General features: G+C 30.3%; 4 protein-coding genes across 4 annotated transcripts; all 4 read left to right on the top strand.

The window, feature by feature from the left end:
* Positions 1-1,028: 1,028 nt before the first annotated feature.
* Positions 1,029-3,686, top strand: LOC123219948 (cytochrome P450 87A3-like). The gene is made up of 8 exons (XM_044641922.1): positions 1,029-1,362; positions 1,460-1,784; positions 1,880-2,029; positions 2,302-2,550; positions 2,647-2,736; positions 2,847-2,925; positions 3,014-3,248; positions 3,370-3,686. Exons 1-8 carry the CDS (start codon positions 1,160-1,162, stop codon positions 3,455-3,457), a joined length of 1,419 nt encoding a protein of 472 aa, XP_044497857.1. The 5' UTR covers positions 1,029-1,159; the 3' UTR covers positions 3,458-3,686.
* A 4,676-nt stretch (positions 3,687-8,362) lies between these two features.
* On the top strand, positions 8,363-10,989 carry LOC123219949 (cytochrome P450 87A3-like). The gene is made up of 8 exons (XM_044641923.1): positions 8,363-8,630; positions 8,726-9,050; positions 9,145-9,294; positions 9,561-9,809; positions 9,918-10,007; positions 10,129-10,207; positions 10,296-10,530; positions 10,650-10,989. The coding sequence occupies exons 1-8, from the start codon at positions 8,428-8,430 to the stop codon at positions 10,735-10,737; spliced, it is 1,419 nt and encodes a 472-aa protein (XP_044497858.1). The 5' UTR covers positions 8,363-8,427; the 3' UTR covers positions 10,738-10,989.
* Positions 10,990-18,644: 7,655 nt separating this feature from the next.
* Positions 18,645-21,098, top strand: LOC123219947 (cytochrome P450 87A3-like). Its single transcript, XM_044641921.1, has 7 exons — positions 18,645-18,927; positions 19,011-19,335; positions 19,427-19,576; positions 19,887-20,135; positions 20,233-20,401; positions 20,496-20,602; positions 20,688-21,098. Exons 1-7 carry the CDS (start codon positions 18,725-18,727, stop codon positions 20,910-20,912), a joined length of 1,428 nt encoding a protein of 475 aa, XP_044497856.1. The 5' UTR covers positions 18,645-18,724; the 3' UTR covers positions 20,913-21,098.
* A 78-nt stretch (positions 21,099-21,176) lies between these two features.
* Positions 21,177-25,260, top strand: LOC123219950 (uncharacterized protein At2g34160-like). Its single transcript, XM_044641924.1, has 5 exons — positions 21,177-21,620; positions 23,211-23,259; positions 24,307-24,369; positions 24,466-24,530; positions 24,658-25,260. Exons 1-5 carry the CDS (start codon positions 21,456-21,458, stop codon positions 24,772-24,774), a joined length of 459 nt encoding a protein of 152 aa, XP_044497859.1. The 5' UTR covers positions 21,177-21,455; the 3' UTR covers positions 24,775-25,260.
* Positions 25,261-26,125: the final 865 nt, after the last annotated feature.

Here is a 26,125-nt window from a genome sequence, read left to right as displayed (position 1 = left end):
TTAAAAAAATCAGAAAGTTAGATTATTCAATAAAAAATATATATATAATAGTTCAATACATCAAAATATTATTACCCAAAATTCCTTATTTAGAATTGAGGTTGTTTATTTAAAATAAAATACGATAGTTTGGTGCTTCGTAGTGTCATGACAATGTAAAATATTATTTCAGAAGTTAATAGATATCCAGAAACCTAATAATAAGTAACTCAATTAACTGCTTAATACTGAACTTTAAAAGTTCAAGTTACGATAATAATACGATATAAAAATTCCAAAGAGTATTAAAGATAAAATTTATTAAATAAAATAAAGCATAATTTAACACTTACCGTTAACAATGGGGGTAACATAATAACGATTAACTAACATAGAGGCTGCTGCACATCGCCAAATTAAGACTGTTATCTTGTCTTTATTCACCGCTCTAAATATGCGGAAATATCACATGCAGAACTATTTATGGTAGTCAAAGTCAGACTTTTCAAAAGTTGCTTAAGTTGGTAGACTTGACTTGAGTGGGCGACTTGCTAGCAGGCGGATTTTCCTTGGATAAATTACCAAGAACTAACCTCAGTCTCTTTCCATTTGTAAAATGGAATGTATTAGAATCATTTTCATTGGATGCCATGCTTCTGTGACGAAACTTGAAATTTAGCTAAGCCTGTTAAGTCTGAATTTTATTACAAGATTGAATTGGAAAGTTCCGTGGCTGCTTCATAAAATGACTAATTTAATAAGTGGCTCAGCTCAGGCGGCTTCATTTAATCGCCAAGATTGATTCCATGTACGTACAATACATACGTAGCATTCTAGGAAATGTCAAAATAATTGCCTAAGAAATAATATGCAATGCAATCACTGTTAGTCATTCCCTATGACTGCTGACTGAAAAAAATAGAATATCATAAACCGTTCTATATATACCGTTCTCTGCTTAATAGCGAATGGCGACAAACCAACACAAAGAATATTTCAAATATCTCTGCTTAATAGTGCGACGATAACGTCATTGTTAAACACTAAATGCTTCGGACGTGCCTCTCTATATAAACCCTTGTATTTCCACCAATTTTATCATAAGCACTATATTCCTGTTTTTTAAAGCTCTGAGCTATAACAATTAGGAGTGTGTGTGTGTTTCTCTTCAACCATTAAAATGTGGAGTGAAATTGGCCTTTGCCTTGTAGCCTTTCTTGTTATTAGAATTAGCCATTGGTTCTACACTTGGTCCAACCCTAAGTGCGATGGCAAATTGCCTCCTGGTTCAATGGGTTTGCCAATTATTGGAGAAACCCTTCAATTTTTATCTCCCTACAAAGTTCATGATGTTGCTCCTTTTCTCAAAAGGAGAATACAAAGGTATATGAGTTATTATTTATAGCCAAAAAAAGGCATGTTCATTAATGTAACAAAAGAATTTTCATCTTAATATATATTTATTTCTTATTTTCTTCAGATATGGACCTTTGTTTCGGACAAGTCTATTCGGGCAGAAGATGATTGTATCAACTGATCCGGAGATTAACTATACTATTCTTCAAAGAGAAAGTACAAATTTCTCAATTTGGTTGACTGACAGTTTTAGTAAATTTCTTGGAGAAGAAAACATGCTCACACAGCATGGAACCTTTCATAGATATATGAAGAACTTGATTCTTCATCTTGTTGGCCCTGAAAGTCTAAAGGGAAAGCTTCTCCATCAAATGGATGAAGCAACAAGTAGACATATATGTTCATGGGCCAGCCAAGGCCATGTCAATGTCAAAGAGGGAATCGCAGAAGTAAGCTTAATTATTATATAATTACCTGTATGATTTAATTATATTAATTAATGTTAATGAGCCTAACACATATTTCCTTGGCTATTAATTTATAGATGATATTTGAATCATTTGCAAAGAGGCTAATAAGTTATGACGAAAAGAAGAATGGAAAGCAGCTATTAGATAATTACAAAGCGTTCATGAATGGCCTCATCTCCCTTCCTGTCAACATCCCAGGAACCGCTTTCCATGCATGCGTACAGGTATGGCTTAAATACCATTCAAACAATTTTTTTTTTTCAACAAATCCATGCATATCCATTTTAAAGACAGAAATAAGTATATATTTAATATGTATTATTAATTAATTAGATGATTTTAAATTAAAAATAATATAATATTTAATCACATGATAACATACAAATATATAATAATTTGTGTATTTAAAATATGTACGTATAACATTGTTCTTTTTTTGTTAACCCATTTTTCTCTATCTCATAGTTAATGTTACTTTGTTGAATTTTTTTAACAGGGAAGTAAAAACGCCTTGAAGGTGATTAGAGATATATACTATGAGAGGAAAGCAACAAAAATTGCTCAGAATGATTTCTTGGATCGTGTGATTGAAGAAGTAGAGAAGGAAAACGCTTTTCTAGATGACGGTGTTGCAATTAACATGCTCTTTCTGCTTCTCTTTGGTGCTTTCGAAAGCACTTCTGAAGCCATCACGTTGCTTACCAAATTTATTTCTGACCATCCTCAAGTACTAGAAGAATTAGCGGTTCGTAAATCTAACATATATACACTATGAACAAACAAAAATAACAACAAAATTGAATTAAACATAGAAATAAAACTATTAATTTGATGTGTGCAGAAAGACCACGAGGCAATCCTTAAAGGCCGAGCTGATGAGAATTCTAGGCTTACATGGGAAGAATATAAGTCAATGACTTTTACACATATGGTGAGCTACATTAATTCGACAAACATGAGTAAATTATTTGACATCAAAATTTTTTTTCCAAAATAAAAATTTGATTGATTTATAGCTAATTTTTATCTTATTTGTTGCAGGTCATTAATGAAACAGTTAGATTGGCAAACATAGCTCCTATGATGTTTAGGAAAGTAGGAAAAGATGCAGAGATAAAGGGTAAGTATTAAATCCCTGATTCATTATAATTTCATAGTTGATTATAATTTTCTAGGTAGATTAAAGAAGCTGAAAATATATCTCGCAGGATTTACAATTCCCAAAGGTTGGATAGTTATGGTGGCGCCTGCTGTTGTCCACTTGAATCCTGAGAAATATGAGGATCCTCTTGCTTTCAATCCATGGCGTTGGAAGGGACAAGACTTGCACTCTGGATCGAAAACTTTCATGGCTTGGGGAAGTGGCACTAGACTTTGCGTTGGAGCTGACTTTGCTAAACTTCAAATTGCAATTTTTATCCATCATTTTGTTGGTAAATACAGGTAACTAAAATTAACAGCATCATTTTCAATTATCAATACTAAAATATGAGTAATTTTTAAACCTTTAAAATTTACTCATCTATCAAAACTTAAATAAGTATGACTATTTTTTTTTTTTCAGGTGGTCAGTGACCAAAGGAGGGGACTTTATTCGAAGGCCTAGTCTGATTTTTCCAAACGGATTGCATATCAAAATTGAAGAAAAGTGAAAGTCATTTGAGGTGTTGATGACGATGAAACGAATCGATTCTATAAAAAAGAGTAGTGTAATTTATAAGAAGTTATCTCTTGATAACCTTAACAACATGTTATTTTAATTGTTCTCGAGTATCTTCTCATTTCCTTTCATTTCATTGTGTTGAGATATAACTGTATATTAGTTGAATAAGTTTGTACAATGAACAATTTAATGTAATACAAATGTCTAGTTAGAAGGTATCTCTTGAAATATATCAATTAAATATATATATATATATATTTTCTGTTTTAATATTTAATTTCAATATTCTTCATATAGTCTGGCAAACCATTTCATTGGACGCTCGTATCTGTTGTCTTTTAGATTGAAAAATTAAAAGTTAGACTCAGAGACAGCTTAACAATAAAATCATTCACAATCTTCTAAAATAAATTTCCTATTATCCTCTGTACAAACTAGTGAAAGATATGTTCTTCTTTATAATTGAGATAATTATGTTATTGTGAATATTCCATTTTGAATGTAAATATATTAGAATCATATTTAAATTATGAATAGTTATATATTCTTATTTGAATGTATTTTTTCTTCTCTAACCTTATAGATATAAATGATTATTGCAATAAAAAGTAATCTATATTGATCCTCTTGTATATCTCTTTTTTCATATATATCTTATAAATATAGTTAATATTTACACCAAGTTCTCTGCTCATCAAACTAACCACTTAAAAAATTTAGAATCTTATTTACTTTATTTATTTTATGGGAAATTAATTAAAATAGATATGGAATTTATCGCGTAAACCTCTTTCGACAAAATTTTTGTAATTTTACCTTTTTAAGCAAACCCTATTTTTTATTCCAACAATACTCTTTATCCTATTTCTTCTTATCCAGATTATTTTTTACCAGAAAATGTTTTATTTTTGAGAGAAAACTAATTAAGTTTAATTTTTCCGTAATTGTTAAGATTTACATATAAAAAACAGATTAATTTTTGATATAGTAATTGATATTTACATACTTTTAGAAAAATGATGAATATAACTACACAGAGAGTGCTTGTGGGTTGTGCACGAGTGCTAAAGGTGCACATTTTTTCAAAAGGGTGTAAAAATGTGCAAAATGATGCGTGTTTTTTTCGAAAGAGTGTGAAAATGTACGAAATAGTGTAAAAATATACGAAAGTGTAAAGGGGTGCGTGAAACTATGAAAGGGAGAGAGAAAATGTGAAGGAGTACGTAAAAATGTAAAGGGATTGGTGAAACTGTGAAAGGGTGCGAGAAAATGTGAATGGGTGCGTAAAAATATAAAAGGGTGTATGAAATGGTGAATGGGTGCGTAAAAATATGAAATGGTGCGTAAAACTGTGAAGAGGTGAAAAAAATGTGAAATGGTGCATAAAAATGTGAAGAGGTGCGTGAAACTGTGAAAAAGCGTGTAAAACCGTAAAGAGGTGGGTAAAAATAATAAATATTATATATATTATTAATATATAATATAATATATAAAATATATTATATTAATAATATAATATATAATATATCTCACGCGCCCTTTATAATTCTCGCACCCCTTTTATATTTTCGCATCTGTTTATATTTTCATATACCCGTTTGTATTTTCACGCACCCCTTCACATTTTCACACACATGTTTGTATTTTCACGCATCTGTTTGTGTTTTTACGCACTCATTTGCATTTTTACGCATTTGTTTGTGTTTTCACGCACTCATTTGTATTTTTATACAACTGTTTATATTTTCATGCACCCCTTCATATTTTCACGCATATGTTTGTATTTTCACTTATCCGTTTGTATTTTCAAGCATCCGTTTTATATTTTTATGCATCCGTTTGTATTTTCACGTACCAATTTATATTTTCACGCTCTCGTTTTGTATTTTTATGCACCTGTTTGTATTTTTATATACATGTTTGTATTTTTACGTATTCGTTTGTATTTTTATGCACCTGTTTATATTTTCACATACCCGTTTGTATTTCACATACCTGTTTGTATTTGCACATACCTGTTTGTATTTTCACGTATCTCTTTATATTTTCACGCACCTCTTCATATTTTTATATACCCCTTCATAGTTTCCTATACTCCTTCACAGTTTTACGCACCCTTTTACATTTTTACGCACTTATTCACAGTTTCACGCACCTCTTCACATCTCACGCACCCTTTTGTAATTCCCGCACCCTTTTTATGGAAATTAATCTGTTTTTGTATGTAAATCTTAATAATTATGGAAAAAATAAATTTAATCTATATACTCTCAAAAATAAAAGATTTTTTGGTAAAAATTAATCTGGATAGAAAGAAATATGATAAAGGGTATTGTTGGAATAGAAACTAAGATTTACTTAAAAAGGTAAAACTATAAAAATTTTGCCAAAAAAGGTTTACGCGGCAAATTTCATGCCTATGTTTCAGATATATCTTATAAATATAGTTAATATTTACACCAAGTTCTCTGCTCATCAAACTAACCACTTAAAAAATTTAGTATCTTATTTACTTTATTTATTTTATCCACAATACGCTATAACAGACAATAAAATCTTATCATATTATTTATCTTCTATAGTTTGACTTGCGTAAGATTTAGAGCTACGGTCTTCCATCGATAAAAAGAAATCTTATCAATAAAAATCCACTTATAACACACTAAACACAAATTTTATATATTTTTCTTTCTTTTGACATAAAATAAACTCAAATTCAATATAAAATTAAAAAAATTGTTGTGTTGAAAACAAATTTAAAAATATGAGCATTAAACATTTTAATATAAATATTCATTCTATGTTTAATGCTAAAATTATTCAAATTTATAAAAAATATTTTTATAATTTGAGAAAAAATTTCGTTCCTCTATGAAATATTTATATATTTGAAGGAAAAATATTAAAAATTAAGAAAAAATACATTAAAAATAATAAAAACAAAAGAGAAATAGTAAAAATTAATATTAACGGATAACCCATGGATCGATTTGTATCTATCGGAGCGAGTACCAGTTTAAAAATTATCACCTATATAATTCAATCTATACCTGTTTTACGTGCACTTGTATCGATCCGACCCGCACTTGGTTCGGTCTGCCCTTTGCCAGGTCTGTCATTACAATCATCCCTTCAAATCGTATAAAAATAACCAAAGTTGTTAATTTCCTTTTCAAGTCGACTGACTTTTGAAACCAGATACACCAAAACCAATATGATGCATCCATGCAAGTCTCTATAAAAGAGAAGTGGAATTTCACATGAAAATTTTCCAAAGCTTTTTATCAACTAATTTAAAGATGGCCAAATGACTATCTCCCGCTTCATTGACTATAACCTTCCTCTTACCTATGCTCAAGTCGATTGTTTCTGCTGTAGGCGGTGTTTGAAAATTTTCTTTAGGTTTATTACAAGCTTTTGAATTAATAATAAAGTAATATCTAATTATATGATAATATATCATATATGTATTTATTTATGTACTCAAAATATATACATATAGTATTGCTTTTTAAAATTTTATTTCAAATTTCACATTCTATATTATATGTCAATTACCGTAAATAAAATAATGTTGTATTGAATGAATCATATTGAACTATCACATTGTTTAAATTAAAGTGATCTAACTTTTTCATTTTGTTATTGAAATAATTAAATTTATATTTTATCACACAAAAATATACATCATATTTAACATCACAAAAATTAATGATATGAAATTTTTTTAATTAAAAAAAATGATGATTGAGGTAATTTTTTGTTAACTTGGACAATTTCAAGACTTATGTAGACAATTGCATCCCACAAGGACTCCATATTAACCCATTTCCTCAAATTTATTTCCACAAAAAATTATAAAACCCACTCAAAATAAATAAAACCTATCATAAATTAATTTTTTTTCAATTTTATACATAATAAAAAAGCATGAAAGACATAATGCACAATATTTACTTTATCACACAAATTTTTATGTTAACATACCAAAATAATCAATATTAATATTCTTAACAAAAAATTATTACGTCATTCTTATTTAATAGTGTTGAAAATTATGTGATAATTTAATACTTTCAATCATGGTAAAGTAAAATATTTCTTCAGAGGTTAAAAGATATCTAGAAACCTAAATATTAAGTGACTCGATTAACTCCATTATGAACTTGAAAAAATGAATGTTACAATAATACGATACAAAAATTCTTAGAGTATTAAAGATAGAATTATTAAATATAAAAAAAATCATAATTTAACTCTTACTGTTAATAATCTGTTGACAATGAGGGTGATATTTATCGAATTTATAATAATGATTAACTGACATGGAGACAGATGTAAATAATTAAATTCAGGCTATTATCTTGTCCTTGTTCACCGGTATAAATTCAGATTTTTTTATCGTCGTCAAAATCAAAATTTTCAAAAGTTGCTTAAGTTGGTAGACTTGACTTAAATGGGTGACCAGCAAGTGTATTTTCCTTGGATGAATCACCAAGAACTAACCTCAGTAGCTTTCCATTTCTATAATGGAACGCATAGAATTATTTTCATCGGACGCCATGCTTCTGAAACGAAACTTAGCCAAACTCTAAATGCTTTCAAGTCTAATTGGGTGGCTCAATGTACGTACACTATATAACCATTTTAGGAAATGTCAACAATGTTGGCTGAATAATATGCAATGCAATCACAGTTAGTCATTCTCTATGACTGCTGACTGAAATAAATAGAATAATATATTTAACAAATAGCGACAAACCAAAACAAAGAATATTTCAAATGTCTTAGCTTATTAGTGCAACGAAAATATCATTTTTAAATAGTAAATTCTTCGGACGTGCCTCTATATAAACCTTTCTACTTCTACCAATTTTATCATAAGCACTATATTCCTTTTTTTGTAAAGCTCTGAGCTATAACTGTTTGGAGTTTCTGTGTTTCTCTTCAACCATTAAAATGTGGAGTGAAATTGGCCTTTGCCTTGTAGCCTTACTGGTTATTAGGATTACCCATTGGTTCTACACTTGGTCCAACCCTAAGTGCGATGGCAAATTGCCTCCTGGTTCAATGGGTTTGCCAATTATTGGAGAAACCCTTCAATTTTTATCTCCCTACAAAGTTCATGATGTTGCTCCTTTTCTCAAAAGGAGAATACAAAGGTATATGAGTTATTATTTATAGCCAAAAAAAGGCATGTTCATTAATGCAACAAAAGAATTTTCATCTTAATATTTATTTATTTTCTTTTTTTCAGATACGGACCTTTGTTTCGAACAAGTCTATTTGGTCAGAAGATGATTGTGTCGACTGATCCGGAGATTAACTATACTATTCTTCAAAGAGAAAGCACAAATTTCTCAATTTGGCTGACTGACAGTTTTAGTAAATTTCTGGGAGAAGAAAACATGCTCACACAGCATGGAACCTTTCATAGATATATGAAGAACTTGATTCTTCATCTTGTTGGCCCTGAAAGTCTAAAGGGAAAGCTTCTCCATCAAATGGATGAAGCAACAAGTAGACATATATGTTCGTGGGCTAGCCAAGGCCATGTCAATGTCAAAGAGGGAATCGCAGATGTAAGCTTAATTATTATATAATTACCTGTATGATTTAATTATACTAATTAATGCTAATGAGCCTAACAATATTTCCTTGGCTATTAATTTATAGATGATATTTGAATCATTTGCAAAGAGGCTGATAAGTTATGACGAAAAGAAGAATGGAAGACAGCTATTAGATAATTACAAAGCGTTCATGAATGGCCTCATCTCCCTTCCTGTCAACATCCCAGGAACCGCTTTCCATGCATGCGTACAGGTATGGCTTAAATACCATTCAATTTTTTTTTTTTTAAATAAAACTATATATTCTCATTCTAAATACAAAAATTGATACATATATATATGTATCATTAATTAATTAAATAATTTTAAATTAAAAATAAAATAAATCTTAATCACACAATAAAATAAAAATATACACTAAAAAATGTGTATATATAACATTGCTTTTTCTATTTTGGTTAACCCATATTTTTCTATCTCGTAGTTAATGTTACTTTGTTCAATTTTTTTTTTTTACAGGGAAGTAAAAACGCCTTAAAGGTGATTAGAGATATATACTATGAGAGGAAAGCAACAAAAATTCCTCAGAATGATTTCTTGGACCGTGTAATTGAAGAAGTGGAGAAGGAAAATGCTTTTCTAGATGATGGAGTTGCAATTAACATGCTGTTTCTGCTTCTCTTTGGTGCTTTTGAAAGCACTTCTGAAGCCATTACCTTGCTTACAAAGTTTCTTTCTGACAATCCACATGTGCTAGAAGAGTTAACGGTTTGTAAACTATCATCCATTGTTACACACTTTCCACAACAAAATAAAAATAAAAACTAAAAGTGAATTCAATATAAATGTAAAATAATGTTAATTTGATTTCTGCAGAAAGAGCAAGAGGCAATCATCAAAGAGCGAGCTGATGAAAATTCTGGACTTACATGGGAAGAATATAAATCAATGACTTTTACACATATGGTGAGTTACATTAATTCGAAAAATATGAGTAAAATATTTGAAATCAAAATTTTTTTCTAAAATAAAAACTTGATTGAACTATTAATTGATTTCTAGCTAATTTTTATCCTATTTTTTGCAGGTCATTAATGAAACAGTTAGATTGGCAAACATAGCTCCTATGATGTTTAGGAAAGTAGGAAAAGATGCAGAGATAAAGGGTAAGTATTAAATCCCTGATTGATTATAATTTCATAGTTGATTATAATTTTATTGGAAGATTAAAGAAGCTGAAAATATATCTCGCAGGATTTACAATTCCCAAAGGTTGGATAGTTATGGTGGCGCCTGCTGTTGTCCACTTGAATCCTGAGAAATATGAGGATCCTCTTGCTTTCAATCCATGGCGTTGGAGGGGACAAGACTTGCACTCTGGATCGAAAACTTTTATGGCTTGGGGAAGTGGCACTAGACTTTGCGTTGGAGCTGACTTTGCTAAGCTTCAAATTGCAATTTTTATCCATCATTTTGTTGGTAAATACAGGTAATTAAAAATTACAGCAGCATTTTCAATGAACAGTACTAAAATATGTGTATTTTTTAAGCCTCTAAAATAATATGAATCGATCAAATTCTTATTTATAAGTATGGCAATTTTTTCAGGTGGTCGGTGACCAAAGGAGGGGACTTTATTCGAAGGCCTAGTCTAATATTTCCAAATGGATTGCACATCAAAATTGAAGAAAAGTGACAGCGATTAGAAGTCTTGAAGAGGATGAAGCAAAAGGATTGAATAAAAAAGAGTAGTGTAATTTGTAAGAAGTTATCTCATGATAACCTGAACAATTTGTTATTTTATATGGCGTGGATTATCTTCTCATTTCTTTCATTTCCTTGTGTGGAGATATAATTGTACATTAGTATAAATAAATTTGTAGTATGAACAATGTAATGCAATGCAAATATTTAATTACTAAGAAGTTACCTCTTGAAATATATCAATTAAATCTCCAGATTAATTTTATGTAATTACTCTTTACCTTTGCTCATGTCAAGATATCCAAATAAATATATACACTACAATAAATTTTATATAAAGTGACAAAAAATTTTGTTTCAGAAAGTAAAAGATTTGTCTTTAAAAGTAAAATATTTTATCTTTAATGTGAATATTTATTATAATAATAATTTGTATACTCTCCGTATTTATTGTTTTTGATTGAAGAATATTCAAAGTAAGACTCAGAGACAGCTTTATTAAGTGTAGTGAGCTTTATATATATATATTCTTTAAATTGATTGATTATTTGATTATGAGAAGGCAACGTCAAGTGAACATGCATGCACCTAGCTTTTACGTTTGAATAAACTATACTCTTCAGTCTTTTTCCACGGTTTGAATAGAATGATTTATCAATATAAATTGTTATATAGTGTAAGATTACGATTATTTTGTCTTGTAGCGAAAATTCCTTCTACAGTTTTTGGATAGAAACTCTCAACAAAATCAAACGGATTTTTCTTCTGACACACAAGTTGCCTCTTGCTCCTTATCCCCACACCAAGATTGTTCCAGTTTCCAATTAAACACCTGCAAAGAGAAAAATAAACCAACAACTACCACCAAGTTTGTGCAGAAATACTAACGTCAAAGAAGAAGATAACTCACTGTTGTTCGACCTTATTGGCAAAACTCATTTTCTTTTCTCCTGTGTCTAGGCGGAATCCTCGCTCTTTCGTCGTTTTTCCTTTCTTTTCTTCATACAAGTATATGTTAATTTTTTTTTTTTTTCTAATTTGAGAACCCCACAAGCTTTTATCTTACAGTAAGTAGCACTCCCCTCTCTCTCTTGCTGTCGCAATTTGACTATAACTCCCAGCGAGAAGCTTTCAATTGCAAAAACTGTTTCTGCTTTCTTTTATTTGGTTGCGTACGCTATTACTTTGGTAGAATCATGCACCCAACAAGTCTTATCAACGATATCTTCCTATACTACACAAATCGTATATGTTTGTTAAGATGGTTGGTTTTTTTTTTTTTTTTTTCGGGTGGATAAAAGAATACATTAACAAAAAAAACAATGATTTTATAAAAGAGATTCGAAAACAGGTTAAACCACCCCCCGCCCCTACCAAAATAAATGATGGTTGATTTATTTTTAATTATTCCAAACTTAGCTAAATCATCAATTTATAATATTTATCTACTAATTAACAAGTAGTGATAATCATGCTAATGATTGTTGTATTGCACTAATTAATATGCTTAATAATAATAATAATAATAATATAAAATGCAAGAGTATTTAGCCATCGTCAATTGAGAGCCATCTTTATTGAATCTTTAATTTGTTTCTACTCTAATATATAATAGAAAATTATTGTGTTGATTATTCACATGTATGATTCATGTGGCTTTGCTTTCCATATTACAAAGTTCCAAAGTTAATCCAAAACTCGTGCAAATAAAAAAAAAAAAATGTTTCATAGTGAAATTAGTAACAGATTTTCCAAGAAAAAAAACATAATTTTATAAATAATCTGTTGTGTAATAATTGGATTAGATAGAAATTAGTTTTTAAAGCTTGAAAGGTATGCGTAGAAATTTTGAATGAAAATTTAAAAATTTTTTTGGCAAATAGATGTAAGATTTTTTTTTCCCCCCCTCATAAAAGCATTTGAACATAAACGAATAGTAATATTATTGTACATTCTAATAAATAGTATCTTAATTTTTTGTGCCTAATTATTTAAGGTGGTATTGACATTTTAATGTAAATCATACCCAAATTATTATTCACTTATATTAATAAAAATTATTACGTGGAAAAACATGAAAATCATTTTGTACTGCCACTCCTTATACCATTTTTTCTCTCAATTGTGGTCAAATATAGGATCCATTGCCAGACAATTTTTGTCGGATTTTCAACATCTTTCTCGACCATCATCTCACATGAATAGCTCAGTTCTAATACATTACCGTGCATTCAACATCTCAAGCATATCTTGCCGCACTCCACTTACGCCGCTCTCCCTCGCTGCTCATCTTCATCTCCTTACATCATCATTGTCACATACCATCACCTTATCACTCTCTCTCCCTCACCATTGTTGCTCAACTTCCAAATCTATCTACTCTAACGAAATATTAAAAACATTACAAAAGAAATCTCATGAAATTAATTGAGGTTAAAATAATTTTTATTTTGGTCAAAGTCTTCAGTCATTGCTACTCCAATTCCAATGTCACACACCCAAATTCAAGTCTGTCATGCCATGAATCTGGAATAAGAGTTTAGTTTAGTCAATTGAAATCATTACCAAATACCAAAGAATTATTTTCCAAGCAATTGGAAATGACCATAAGCCAAAAAGAACCAATTGATAGGTTGTTGTTACTTGTTAATCGAATTAGAATTCAAAATAAATTGGCTTTCATTGCGGGATCCGATTTCATATAAATTTTCTTATAATAAGAAGTAATTATATATGTTTTATTTTATAATTATACCCCTTAATCTTTATGTATTCAATACTTAATTTGGTATTCTTTTGCATTATCAACCATATTACATATAATAATTTAAATAATAGAAAAAATATCATTCCATTATTTTACAGTTAACCTATACCAAGTTTTAGATACTTAAACAATAAAATTATAAATATACATTTTTTAGTATACAAATGAATATATATATGATGTATTATCATTTAATTAAATAATACTCAATCAATAATAAAATAATACTAAATCAGACAATAACACAATTTTTTTATTTGTGTACTAAATATATATATATATATATATATATATATATATATAATATTACTCATACTTAAAAGGATATTTTTAATACTAGATTTTATTTGATGAGATTAGGCTGTTGACTTCAATCTTTTTTCTGATTATTAATTGAATATTTTAATTCATGCCATAAATAAATCAATGAAAGTCTAAGTATTTATGTTGTCATATGTTTTTTTTTTTCAATATTTGATTCCAATATTAATCCAAAACTCATAGTAAAAAACTCAACTATATACAACTCCTTAGAGTAGACAAATTAGTATATTTATTCTTTAAATCGGTGTCAATAAGACATTAATAGACAGGGTTAGGAATGGCCTAAGATATTAAATGAGTCAATAGAACAAGTTAATTGGCTATTTTATATATATATATATATATATATATATATATAATAGCCAATTAATATATATATATACATATACGAGTAAGACTTGTCATCCCATCATTCCGTAATATCAGTCAATAACGAAATACATTGTAGAATAGATATTGGTACCGGTGCGGCGAAGTTTCTACTCTTCAATAATGACTATTGACTAAACATTTTCCTGGAAAATTCGCAACACTCAATCAAATTCTCTTTTAGTCATTTTAATTTAAATGTTTCATGTTCTATTTTCTTGGATTAATTTATAGGGGAAAGACTTACACTGAAGACTTTCATGTCATGGGGCTGACTTTCTTTGCAAAGCTTCAAATTGCAAATTTTCACCATCACTTTGTTACAAATTACTGGCAATAAATATGATATGAAGAATAAAAATATATATAGTTTAATTTTAATAAATTATTATAAGTTGGTAATTATGATAAAAGAAGACTTTAAATTAATGGATGGTGACCAAAGGAGGAGACTTCATTGGAAATCCGACTTTAATATTTCCAAATGGACTTCACATTTTATTAAGTCCCTAAAATGAAATGTGTGTATGTGAGTAGTAAATAAAGAAATGGAAGTCGAGTCTCACATCAAACATTTTTCTAAATTTTCCACTAATTTGTGATGGTGGTAGCTCTATATTGTCATAATTTTCTTCATCCCAACATGAGACTTGTAGATGAGTCTAAGTCACCCACTTTGTATAAGAATTATTTATATTCCAACTTATAATTACCCAAAATAATCGCATTTATTATTTGAAGTCCACCTTATGATATCTTAGTGATGATGCCAGAAATCTTAGATCATTATCTTCCCCTCCCTCTTCCTCTCCAGACATTTTTTTAAGAGTAAAATTGTGAAGTTAACAAAAGTTAAAAACAGATAATATCTTGAGACTTTAAAGTAGTTTGTTATATATAAATTGAGATAATATTAACAGTATTTTTGTCTATGAGATACAATTTTAGGTGCTTGCTCTAAGCATCTTGATTGAGACATTGTATTGATGTAAAAACTCTTATATCAAATCATTGATGAAGACTTTAAATTAATATAAATACATTATCTCTCTTATAAGATTATTTTAAGGGAAAAATATGAGATTAACGAAAGTTAAAACATATAATACTTCGCAACTTTAAATTATCTATTTTGTGTTAATTAATGCAACATTATCATTTAGCATGTAATTAACATTGAAAAAAAAAAATAACATTAGCTAGAAGAAAATAATGCATCCGATTATTATAAATATTATTTTTATGATTTTAACAACCACTTATTTATACTTTTATTAAAATTAAATAAATTTAAGACTTTAACAAAGAGAAAATGGTGGTTAAAAATTTATTTTCTATCATTAAAAAATTTTAACAATAAGAAAAATCATATTATCGATTGTCGTTATAGTTTCTTTTGTTAAAATTATTAATTAATTCTTTTAATGAGAGAAACTATAACAATATGTAGTGTCGAGATTTTTCCCATCTTTAAAATTTTTTAATGATAGAAAATAATTTTTTTCGTTGTTAAAAATTTTTTAATGACAAAAAAATAGAATTTTAACCATTATTTTTCTATTAAAATTATAAATATATTTAGTTTTAATAAGAATATAAATTATTAGTTGTTTAAATCATAAAAATAGTGTTTATAAAAACCATATATTTATTTGTTTCTTATTTTCCTCTCACTAATACTAATTTTTTTTTTTTAATTGTAAGTTATAACTATCCTTTATTTGATTTGGTTTAGCTAATTTATGGAAGAAATATTCAGAAAATTACAGTTTTATTAACGTGTTTGATAACGGCTTGAAAATTTAGTAATTCTAAAAATATTAAGATCTTATTCTTCCGTGAGGTTTTATCTGAGCAAATAAAATCAGGCGAAAGAGAAAATCGGGATTAAGGGCAGGATATATAGCTTGTTCAAATGAAATGACTATTCAAACAAATTGGAAAACATTTTATTTCGCAGTATTTGTTGTTTATTGATCGAAGAATTAAAAATAATATTCGTCCGAAGAAGAGAATAATATGTGCAGACAACGTGAGCAAGTCTTACTAGTGCGTCTTGGTTGAAGTTGCCGCCTTAAGCGGCCAACCAAGTAGCTTGACTAGCCAATTTGCTAGAGCCTTGACTTAAGGCGGCACAACTCTCCAATATTGACCCATTTGGTTTGGGTGTTAATCATTTTCCTTACTCTAAATTTTCTTTCAGAATAATTAATAAATGGCGCTCTAATCCATTTCTAAACCTTTTTGTCGTGTTGCAGGTGGGCAATGAGACAATTAGATTGGCAAACATAGTAGAGTGACAAAGCAATATCCTCTATGTAAGGGAGTAAGTTCAAATTTGTTCTGACAACTAAAAGAAAACTTGGTGAGTTAAGAGAGGACTCATTGCTTTAGCTCAAAATTTTCTTTCTGCACCCATGAGAAATTTTCCACGATTATGCTTATCCTTTAGCTCAACATTTTCATGACATTCTGCACACTTGAGAAAGCATCTCAGTGAACTTCACTTCTGCAATATCTAACTTAAATATTACTGATTGTACTTCTACTTTCACAACTTTACTCATACATACACAACTCCACTACTACAATTTTCTGACTGCATACACAACTTCAACCATTTCTGATTCCATTACTTAGCAATGTATGAGTATGACTACACTACTGCATACACAACTGCAACAAGTTCTAAAATTTCCTTGACTGGCTGGAAACCAACAGCCAATGTCAAGATTTGTAGAGAGCAGCAGACAGACTCTCTGATATTGAAATAGATGCACCTAAAAACAAATTATCATAAGCATTCTCCACTTCAGGAAAAATAATAATTAAACAGTAGTCAAGTGAGCGTACAAAGTGTAGCAAATAGTAAAAAGGAAATTTGATAGACTGCACATAATGTACAAGTTACTTTAAGTTGTATTCTCAGTTGAAATGGAAGTAGCTCCATGGAGAGGATAGATCAAGACACTTGTCAAGACTCAGGATGTAATATAAAATATATATTCAAGCTGAATTAGGTTAAGCTGGATAACTAGCTTGACTCAATTGAGTTTGAAATGAGCAGCCATAACTCAAACTCGAGCTTGAGTTATGATTTTCTTGAGTTTAAGTTATGATTTTAAGATTTTGTTAAGACATGAACTCAACCAAAAAAAAAAATTAATTTTAAACAATTATTTTAAAAAATATGTGTTTTATCAAATAGAAGAAAAATATGTCAACACATTGAGATGTGATGAGAATAAAAAAGGGTAAATTTATTTATAATGTGTAAGGTTAGTTGTTAGAATTTTTCTAATTTATATGATAGTTATTAGAATTTCTCTCATTTATATGATAATTTTTAAATTAGACTGAGAACTAGATTTATAATAAGTGAAGTAAGATTTTAAAGTATGTTTTTTTAATATGAGATTTTAAATATATTTTCACTTCTGTTTTATAAAGATTAAATTTTGCCAACAATGATTTAAATTACATAAGATTAGTATCAATCTAATTGCGATTGCCTTGAAATGTTATAACTCTAATAAAAAGATATTTCCAAGTGATTTCAATGGGCTCACATCGAAAATGTGTGAATTCAATAGATTTTGGTGTGATTTAATTTGACATTATTCTAATTATAATTTCAATTATAATTAGTATAATTATAAAATTGGAACTAGTTAGAGTTAAAGTTAAATATTCCGATCGAGTCTTTGAATTTAGTTCTTTTATTTCCAAAGTTCGTATAATTGTTTGAATAGAACAAGTTGGTGGGCTACTTCAAGTACCTGACTGCTGCCTGGAGTAATAATAGTGGTCAATTATACCAAGTTTGACCGTACTTGTTGAGTTATTTCTTATATATATATGTAACCATTAATCTAACCTTAAACACGAAAATTTATTAGCCAAAAGTATATGCCTCTTGTACCTGGGAGGCAAGATTACCGGTAACTAATTAATGTATTTTTTTTAATAGGAATCTCATTTGAGATTTTATTATATACGAAGTCTTTTATTTTATTACCCAAACTATTTTTGGAGATGAGTTTATTATATTTTATGCAAGCTTTTTGTACTAGAATTTGCTTTTTCAATTATTAAATTTACAACATAGATAAAACCCTAATGTTTAAATCAACGTGCTTTTTTGGTTTGAAGCGGCAAGTTGGCAAGGCGGCATTGCTCTCCAAGATTGACTCATGAATAGTCACGTTCCAAACGTTCTCCCGGAATCTAAATTGGCCGAATTCTCTTTTTTGGACTCTTACAGCTTAGTCTTCATTTATGAGTGTTGACCAAACGAAATAGAAAAATAAATATGAAGAAAAATTTAAGCAAAGAATGTTTCAAATGATTCCGATGAATTACAGGTAATAGAAAACAATAAAAAATATGTATTTATTATGATCGATATGCATTCAGCTACCTATATAAGCACTTTGTTTTTCGCCATTTCATCACAAACAACAAGATAATTAGCCACTTCCCATCACTGCCTATTGAACTCAAACAAAAGTGAGGAAAAATGTGGAGTGAAATTGGGCTTTGTGTGGTGGCTTTTCTTGTTATTAAGATTAGCCATTGGTTCTACACTTGGTCGAACCCTAAGTGCGATGGCAAATTGCCTCCTGGTTCAATGGGTTTGCCAATTATTGGAGAAACCCTCCAATTCTTATCTCCTTACAAAGTTCATGACGTTGCTCCATTTCTCAAAAGAAGAATGGCAAGGTACTATCATTGGCAAAAAAGTATATGTTGATTAACAAAAGAAGTTTATCTTTATATATAATCAAATTTGTTTTCTCTTTCAGATATGGACCTTTGTTTCGAACAAGCCTATTCGGGCAGAAGATGATTGTGTCTACCGATCCGGAGACAAACTATACTATTCTTCAAAGAGAAAGTACAAATTTTTCAATTTGGTTGACTGACAGCTTCAGTGAATTTCTTGGAGAAGAAAACATGCTCACACAGCATGGAACCTTTCATAGATACATGAAGAACTTGATTCTACATCTTGTTGGCCCTGAAAGCCTAAGGGGTAAGCTTCTCCATCAAATGGATGAAGCAACTTCCAGACATATACGTTCATGGGCTAGTCAAGGCAATGTCAATGTCAAAGAAGGAATTGCGGAAGTAAGAATCTTATCTTAATATAGTCAATGTATATTTACTAATGTTAATTAATGAGCCTAATATATAAAACTCCTTGGGTACGTATTTGCAGATGATATTTGAATCATTTGCGAAAAGACTAATAAGTTATGACGAAAAGAAGATTGGAAAGAAGCTATTAGATAATTACAAAGCCTTCATGAATGGCCTCATCTCCCTTCCTATCAACATTCCAGGAACTGCCTTCCATGCCTGTGTACAGGTATAGCTTTAACTTCTTATTCAAAAAAAAAATATATTGAATGTATTGGGTATGTTAAGATAATTCAAACCGACTACTCTGCATTTAGTAAAAATAGTTGTGTATTAGAACTCTTATGTGAGAGACTTGGGTTCGATCCTTTATTAGGATCAGTAAAACCATGATTTACCTATTGTAATGATTATTGATTAAGTGTTCGAGTTTACTTGCTTGACCAAGCTGGCAGAGTTCCAGTCATTTAAAAAAAAAAAAGTCAAACCAGGTTACATTGGTTATATTTAACTCATTAAGCTTTGTTTATCTTCTGTAGGGAAGTAAAAACGCCTTAAAGGTGATTAGAGAAATATACTACGAGAGGAAAGCAACAAAAATTGCTCAGAATGATTTCTTGGATCGTGTGATAGAAGAAGTAGAGAAGGAAAACGCTTTTCTAGATGACGGTGTTGCCATTAACATGCTCTTTCTGCTTCTCTTTGGTGCTTTTGAAAGCACTTCTGAAGCCATTACGTTGCTTACCAAATTTATCTCTGACCATCCTCGAGTCCTAGAAGAATTAATGGTTCGTGAATCTAACATATATACACTCTCGAAAAACAAGTATAAAAACAAAATTGAATTAAACATTAACAATAAAACTATTGATTTGATGTGTGCAGAAAGAGCACGAGGCAATCCTTAAAGGCCGAGCTGATGAGAATTCTGGACTTACATGGGAAGAATATAAATCAATGACTTTTACACATATGGTCATCAACGAAACAGTTCGGTTGGCAAATATAGCACCGGTGATTTTCAGGAAAGTAGGCAAAGATGCAGAGATAAAAGGCAAGTTCTAAATAACTGGGCTAACGTTTTGTGTTTTCAATTTAACGCACAATTGACGTCGCTAAGTATAGATTATATATATGTAATGTTGCAGGATATACAATTCCAAAAGGCTGGATAGTCATGGTGGCGCCGGCGGTTGTTCACTTGAATCCTGAGAAATATGAGAATCCTCTTGAATTCAATCCATGGCGTTGGAAGGTAATTAATCAGTGTGATTCACTTGTATTTCTGATTCCAAATCTAATTAAAATGTCTTCTGATTTATTTTTCATGGATGTGACAGGGACAAGACTTGCATTCTGGATCAAAGACTTTCATGGCGTGGGGCAGTGGCACAAGGCTTTGCGTTGGAGCTGATTTTGCAAAGCTTCAAATTGCAATTTTTCTCCATCATTTCGTCAGTAGATACAGGTGGACGGTGACGAAAGGAGGGGACTTCATTCGAAGGCCTAGCTTGATATTTCCAAATGGATTGCATATCCAAATTGAAGAAAAGCAACAAATCTAATCACGGCAATGACTCTACAGTGTTGACAAGAATTCATGTTGGCTTTTGATAAGATTACCAAATTTTCTCTGTGTTTGTATCTTATTTTTTCCCATTCATCTTTGTTCCATTGCGATTGTATATTGTAAGAGAAATTGTTTATTGCTTACAGAGTTGAATATGAAATTATTGTTGATTGCATTAAAATTATTATTTTGTTTCTCTTGATTGTTATCAAATCTGATCCATCATTTCCTCTTTCCCTTTCCTCATGCTATATATGATACAAATGGAAGAAAATACAGTGGTAAAATGAAAAGCAATTAAATTAAAGATAAACAAAATTGAACCCGTCTTGAGCTCTTACTGCTCCAATCACGTGGTGACTGGGCATCCATTTGTCTCTTTACAACACCACCACTTGATAACGATTTTCCCTAAATTTCCGACTGGCCAAATTCGTTTATCGAAAATCCCATTTTCGAGCTACGTAAAGTGAAGGGAAGCGATAGAGAGTTTACAAAGAACACCAAGAAAAGAAACACAAAAAGATTAACCAACAAAATGGCAGGAGAGACAGCAGTGGCAGTGCAACCAGCAGCAGCACCAACAACAAAGACAACAACTTCAACTGTAACTCAAACTAAAACTGTGGAGAATCAGAAGAAGAACAGAATCCACGTTTCTAACACCAAGAAACCACTCTTCTTTTATGTTAATCTTGCAAAGGTATGACTTTTCCAATCTGGTATGTTGTTTAATGTATAATCAGTTCTTTGAATTTATTGAAGCTACTTAATTTGTGCATTATCTTATGACTCTAAATCTTGCAATTCTTTTAAATGTCTACTTCGTGTTCTCTATAAATCTCGTGATTTGGGTTTGGCCAGAAGACATATTTCCACCCAAAGTATGGTGAAATCTTAAATTTTTATCCTTTAATTTTTTTAATTTAAATATTCATTTATAAACAAATTTTTACTAAAAATCTCAGTTAAAATTAAAAGTAAAATTGTTTTTATTAAAAAATTTAAAAAATTAAAGTTTTATCACATTTTCCTTCTCAAATTTAGAAATCTTACAATTTTCCCCTAATCCAAAGTTTCAAAACAGACAAATACCTCTCTAGGGTTTGTTCCTCTTCTCTTCGGTGTTGATTTGATGTCTCAGCCATCGATCGTCCTCCTCCCAGTCATCTCTCCCTCCGATCACTCTTCTTTCCCTCTTCGATTGTCTTTGTCCGAGAAGAAGACAACGAGTCTTCATTTGAGAGACAAAGCCAATGTATTTTTGTCTCAAATAAAGTCCGTTCGTCTTTATCTTAGTCAAAGACATCCAAATAGGAAAGAAACAGTGACCAGAGGGAGAGATAAGACGGGAGGGAGGATGGTCAATCGTTGGAGACGACGAATCAATGTCGGAGAGAAGAGAAACAAACCGTAAGGGGGGTATACTTCAGTTTTCAAACTTTGGGTTGGGGGTAGGGGGAAATTTTAAGATTTCTAAACCTAGAAAGAAAAATATGATAAAACTTTAAATTTTTTAGTAAATAACAGTTTTACCTCTAACTCTAACTGATATTTTTAATAGAAATTTGTTTATGGGTGGATGTTTGGTTTTTGAAAGTTGGAAGGTGGAAGTTTGGGATTTCATGTACTTTGGGTGGGAATAAGTCCTTCGGCCTTTGGGTTTTTATAATTTTTACACTGTAGTGATGCAAATAATTTCTCTATTTTCTTGTTGCAGTTGATTTTTTCAGTTGGAAATTGGTCAATGATTTTGTGGTTTATGGTGTAGCTATGTATCTGTTAGGTTTGGGAGAAAATATGGAGAATTAAGTACTGTTCTTTTAATTAGTTTATGGAGTTATTGTTGTTGATATGTTGATATAGCTATTTAGAATTGCAGAAAGCTAGCAACAAAAGAAATTGCACGCTTCAAAATTTAAAATTTCACAATATAGAGTCTAAGGAAACAGAAGATCACTTGATAATTTTATTTGATCTGTTTCTGTGAGTAGTCTTATGAATGCTGTTTACAAAATAATGTCATTGCTGTCTCTGAATCTGAGGATTCAAAAGATTCAAAGTCAATTCAATTATTGTCTGGAACCTTGTCTTTACTCATTGCTTTAGTATATGAGTTCACAGAAAGTGAAAATATTTTTGAAAACAAGTACCAAGAATCTGAAATATATTATCTAGACATGATCTGATTTTATAATTTTCAAATTTAGTTACTTATGCATTTATGAACAATATATGTTATCTGTTAATTTTTGGTTCATGTACTTAACTTGTTTTTTGAACTTTGAAGCAGAGGTACATTCAACAGCACAATGAGGTTGAACTTTCTGCTTTAGGCATGGGTATGCTTTTTTTTATTTATCTTGTATTATCATGAAAATCAGAAACTCATATTATGTAACTTTCTGTCCAATTAATGAGAAAAAAGGAAAGGAGAAGCAAAAAGAAAGAGTAAATCCGGAGTTTTAATGAGTAGAATTAGGCTTACTAAGTCCAAGTTAGTGAGTGCATAACACAAAATTCACTACAGAACTTCTATTAACTATATGTTTGATGAAAGTACAGCAAGTTTTGGCATTATAGTCAGGTTCATAATTGATCTTTTCTTGCAACATTCTGAATATGCTAAGATTGGCAGTTCATTACTTTGTTGCAGAATGATTAAATTATATCCTGTAGAACTTCATTGATGTTTCTCTTGTTAGTTGAGATGCTAAGAAGTGATCAAGTCTAAATGTACTCTCTCTTGGTCCTAAATATTCTGTGTCTAAGAATCTTCATCAGTTGCTCTGTAAACCAGTGATCTTGCAACTTTGAGGAGAGCATAACTTAGTCAAGTCTGAATTAGATTTAAATTTACCTTCTATATGGGATTCTTCATACATCACAGATTAAGCTTGTTTTGGGAATATCAGGAGGCATTTGGTATTCTTGCTATGTTCATGGTGCATGTAAAAGAACTTAAGGTTGAGTTTTCACTGGAACAAAGAAGGAAAGACGTGAAAATTATCTAAGCTTATTTAGAAAAAGTGCAAAATCAATTTGCTGGTTAATTATGAGTTGAAACTTCTGATGATTGATATATATGGTCTTCAGTTCTCCTGACAAGCTTGTTGTTGGAAACCATAAAGTTGACAATATTTATAGCATACTCTTATATTAAACTGAAATGCCTTCTGATGAATCTTGAGGCTTGTTCTACCATTTAAGCCTTTATGTTTCTTTTTTATTATCTCTCTTCTGCCTGAAAACCAGATTAGAAGGTTACTAATTTTCAGTTTGCCCGCTATTTTATTTGTCCTGTGGTCTTTTTTTTACCAGTCACAGTGCTTGGAATACCATGTAGTAGTTTCTTTACATACTTTTGGCTGTTTATATTTCCTTTGCAGCAACTACTACTGTAGTGACTATTGCTGAGATTCTCAAGAATAATGGACTGGCTACTGAGAAGAGTAAGAATTCCCCTCTTTAACTTGTTAAGGCTATTTATTCACTTGAATTTATGCATGATTACTGATTTTTATATCTTTGTTTTAATCATGAAACAGAAGTCTTGACATCTACCGTGGGCATGAAAGATGAGAACAGAGGGCGATTCATTCAGAAGGCCAAAGTGAGTTTTATTTATTTATTTTTATTATTATTATTATTATTTTTTTGGTGCTACTATATGCAGTTTGGTAGAAAATACTGGTAATGAAGTCCTTACGTAATTCATTTTTGTTTCCCTTGACTTCTAGATTGAAATTGTGTTGGGGAAATCTGATAAATTCGATTTGTTCATGACCACTGCTGCTCTACCTCAAACTGCTGCTCCAGCTCTAGCACCAGAAGTGGCTGCCAAAGACAGGGAATGACATGAAAATTTGGAGAAATGCTTACGTCCACTTGTTGTAGTTCTATATCCACAATTCTTCTTATGGTCTGCAAAAGTAGATAAACAGGAGGTCAATAGGTATTATGAAGTATTCGATAGAGTGACGATAGTACTTTAAGATGACATCGCATAACGGGGCAGTGGAAATTTCGTGCTTCTCTCTGCTTTAATCCTTCCCAGGGTTGTGATTTTCCATTGTCATATTGCTTATCGTTTAACTTTGTCTCGATTGAATGGCTAACTACCAAGAAAGAAGTTTTAGTGGTTAGTTTGTGTGATTTGTGAGTTGTGAGAGGTTGCTCTTGTAACAAACAATATCCCTTGGTGTTTTTTTTTTTTTTTTTTTTTTACAAGAATGATGTTCACCAGTAAAGTTCGTATCTCAGAGGATCCGGTTTGTGATTCAGTAACAAATGATACATGTTTATAATTTTGTCAAAATGATTCTTAAGAAAATTGGTGAAAATGATTCTTTATGTATTACAAAATCCTAATTTTGATTACGAAATTTTATTAACGTGTATCGTTATTTATTGATCCTCCTTGTATTTGTTTACCATAAATTCTATTGAAGTCAAGAAACTACTTCAATTTTGCAATTAAAATATTTATGTGTTTTCAATTTTTCAGATTTGAAAGCATATAACAAAATCTAAAACTATAGTGATTTTTTTTAAAGTAATTTTTTAAGATTTTACAAATATGACAGATATTTAAACCAAGATTTTTAATATAAGAATTTTAATATTTCATTAGTTAGCAAAACTATAGTAAAGTTTTACTAATAACAATTAGAATAAAGAATTCAACTGCAAAATTTTTAATACAAAATATGAACACTTTTTTCATTATCTAAAGCACATATTGTAATATTGAATTTTCTCAATCCTGGTTTAAATGTTAGTATCAATCATAAAAATATAAATGGGTTCTCCATAATAGACACATGAATATAAAAATTCCCCCCCAACACCCCCCCCCCCCCCCCCCCCCCCCCCCCCCCCCCCAAACACCACCAAAAAAAAAAAAAAATACAGAAAAGAGATTTCAATATTTGTTGGCTCGACCCGTTCTTCTTAAATGAGGGAAGAAGGTCAAGTAGAAATTGGGTGTCACCAAAGAGAATCAATAAAATCCAAGCCATCAGCCATCAGCCACCAGCCACATTATTTTTTTAAATTATAGTTTTATAAAGAGTCCATAGCACACAATAAAGATCCAAGAGCCCATCAAAAACCTAACCCAGCCCATTGGAACCCTAAACTCATCTCGGGATTACTTTGCCTTGCTAACTTCCCCACTCCACCAAATATTTTAAAAAATAATAAAAT

The sequence above is a fragment of the Mangifera indica genome, chromosome 7, assembly GCF_011075055.1.
Source record: "Mangifera indica cultivar Alphonso chromosome 7, CATAS_Mindica_2.1, whole genome shotgun sequence".
In the NCBI taxonomy this organism is placed as follows: domain Eukaryota; kingdom Viridiplantae; phylum Streptophyta; class Magnoliopsida; order Sapindales; family Anacardiaceae; genus Mangifera; species Mangifera indica.
This window is presented reverse-complemented; position numbering and strand designations above follow the sequence as displayed.

Excerpts from the sequence above, each read along its gene's own strand:
- LOC123219947 (XM_044641921.1), top strand. The coding sequence starts at position 18,725 with ATGTGGAGTGAAATTGGGCTTTGTGTGGTGGCTTTTCTTGTTATTAAG. Across the intron at positions 19,577-19,886 it reads CCTTCCATGCCTGTGTACAG|GGAAGTAAAAACGCCTTAAA; the intron begins GTATAGCTTTAA and ends TATCTTCTGTAG. Across the intron at positions 20,136-20,232 it reads GAGTCCTAGAAGAATTAATG|AAAGAGCACGAGGCAATCCT; the intron begins GTTCGTGAATCT and ends TGATGTGTGCAG.
- LOC123219950 (XM_044641924.1), top strand. The coding sequence starts at position 21,456 with ATGGCAGGAGAGACAGCAGTGGCAGTGCAACCAGCAGCAGCACCAACA. Across the intron at positions 24,370-24,465 it reads TGGACTGGCTACTGAGAAGA|AAGTCTTGACATCTACCGTG; the intron begins GTAAGAATTCCC and ends ATCATGAAACAG. Across the intron at positions 24,531-24,657 it reads GATTCATTCAGAAGGCCAAA|ATTGAAATTGTGTTGGGGAA; the intron begins GTGAGTTTTATT and ends CTTGACTTCTAG.
- LOC123219949 (XM_044641923.1), top strand. The coding sequence starts at position 8,428 with ATGTGGAGTGAAATTGGCCTTTGCCTTGTAGCCTTACTGGTTATTAGG. Across the intron at positions 9,295-9,560 it reads CTTTCCATGCATGCGTACAG|GGAAGTAAAAACGCCTTAAA; the intron begins GTATGGCTTAAA and ends TTTTTTTTACAG. Across the intron at positions 10,008-10,128 it reads CAATGACTTTTACACATATG|GTCATTAATGAAACAGTTAG; the intron begins GTGAGTTACATT and ends TATTTTTTGCAG.
- LOC123219948 (XM_044641922.1), top strand. The coding sequence starts at position 1,160 with ATGTGGAGTGAAATTGGCCTTTGCCTTGTAGCCTTTCTTGTTATTAGA. Across the intron at positions 1,785-1,879 it reads TCAAAGAGGGAATCGCAGAA|ATGATATTTGAATCATTTGC; the intron begins GTAAGCTTAATT and ends ATTAATTTATAG. Across the intron at positions 2,551-2,646 it reads AAGTACTAGAAGAATTAGCG|AAAGACCACGAGGCAATCCT; the intron begins GTTCGTAAATCT and ends TGATGTGTGCAG.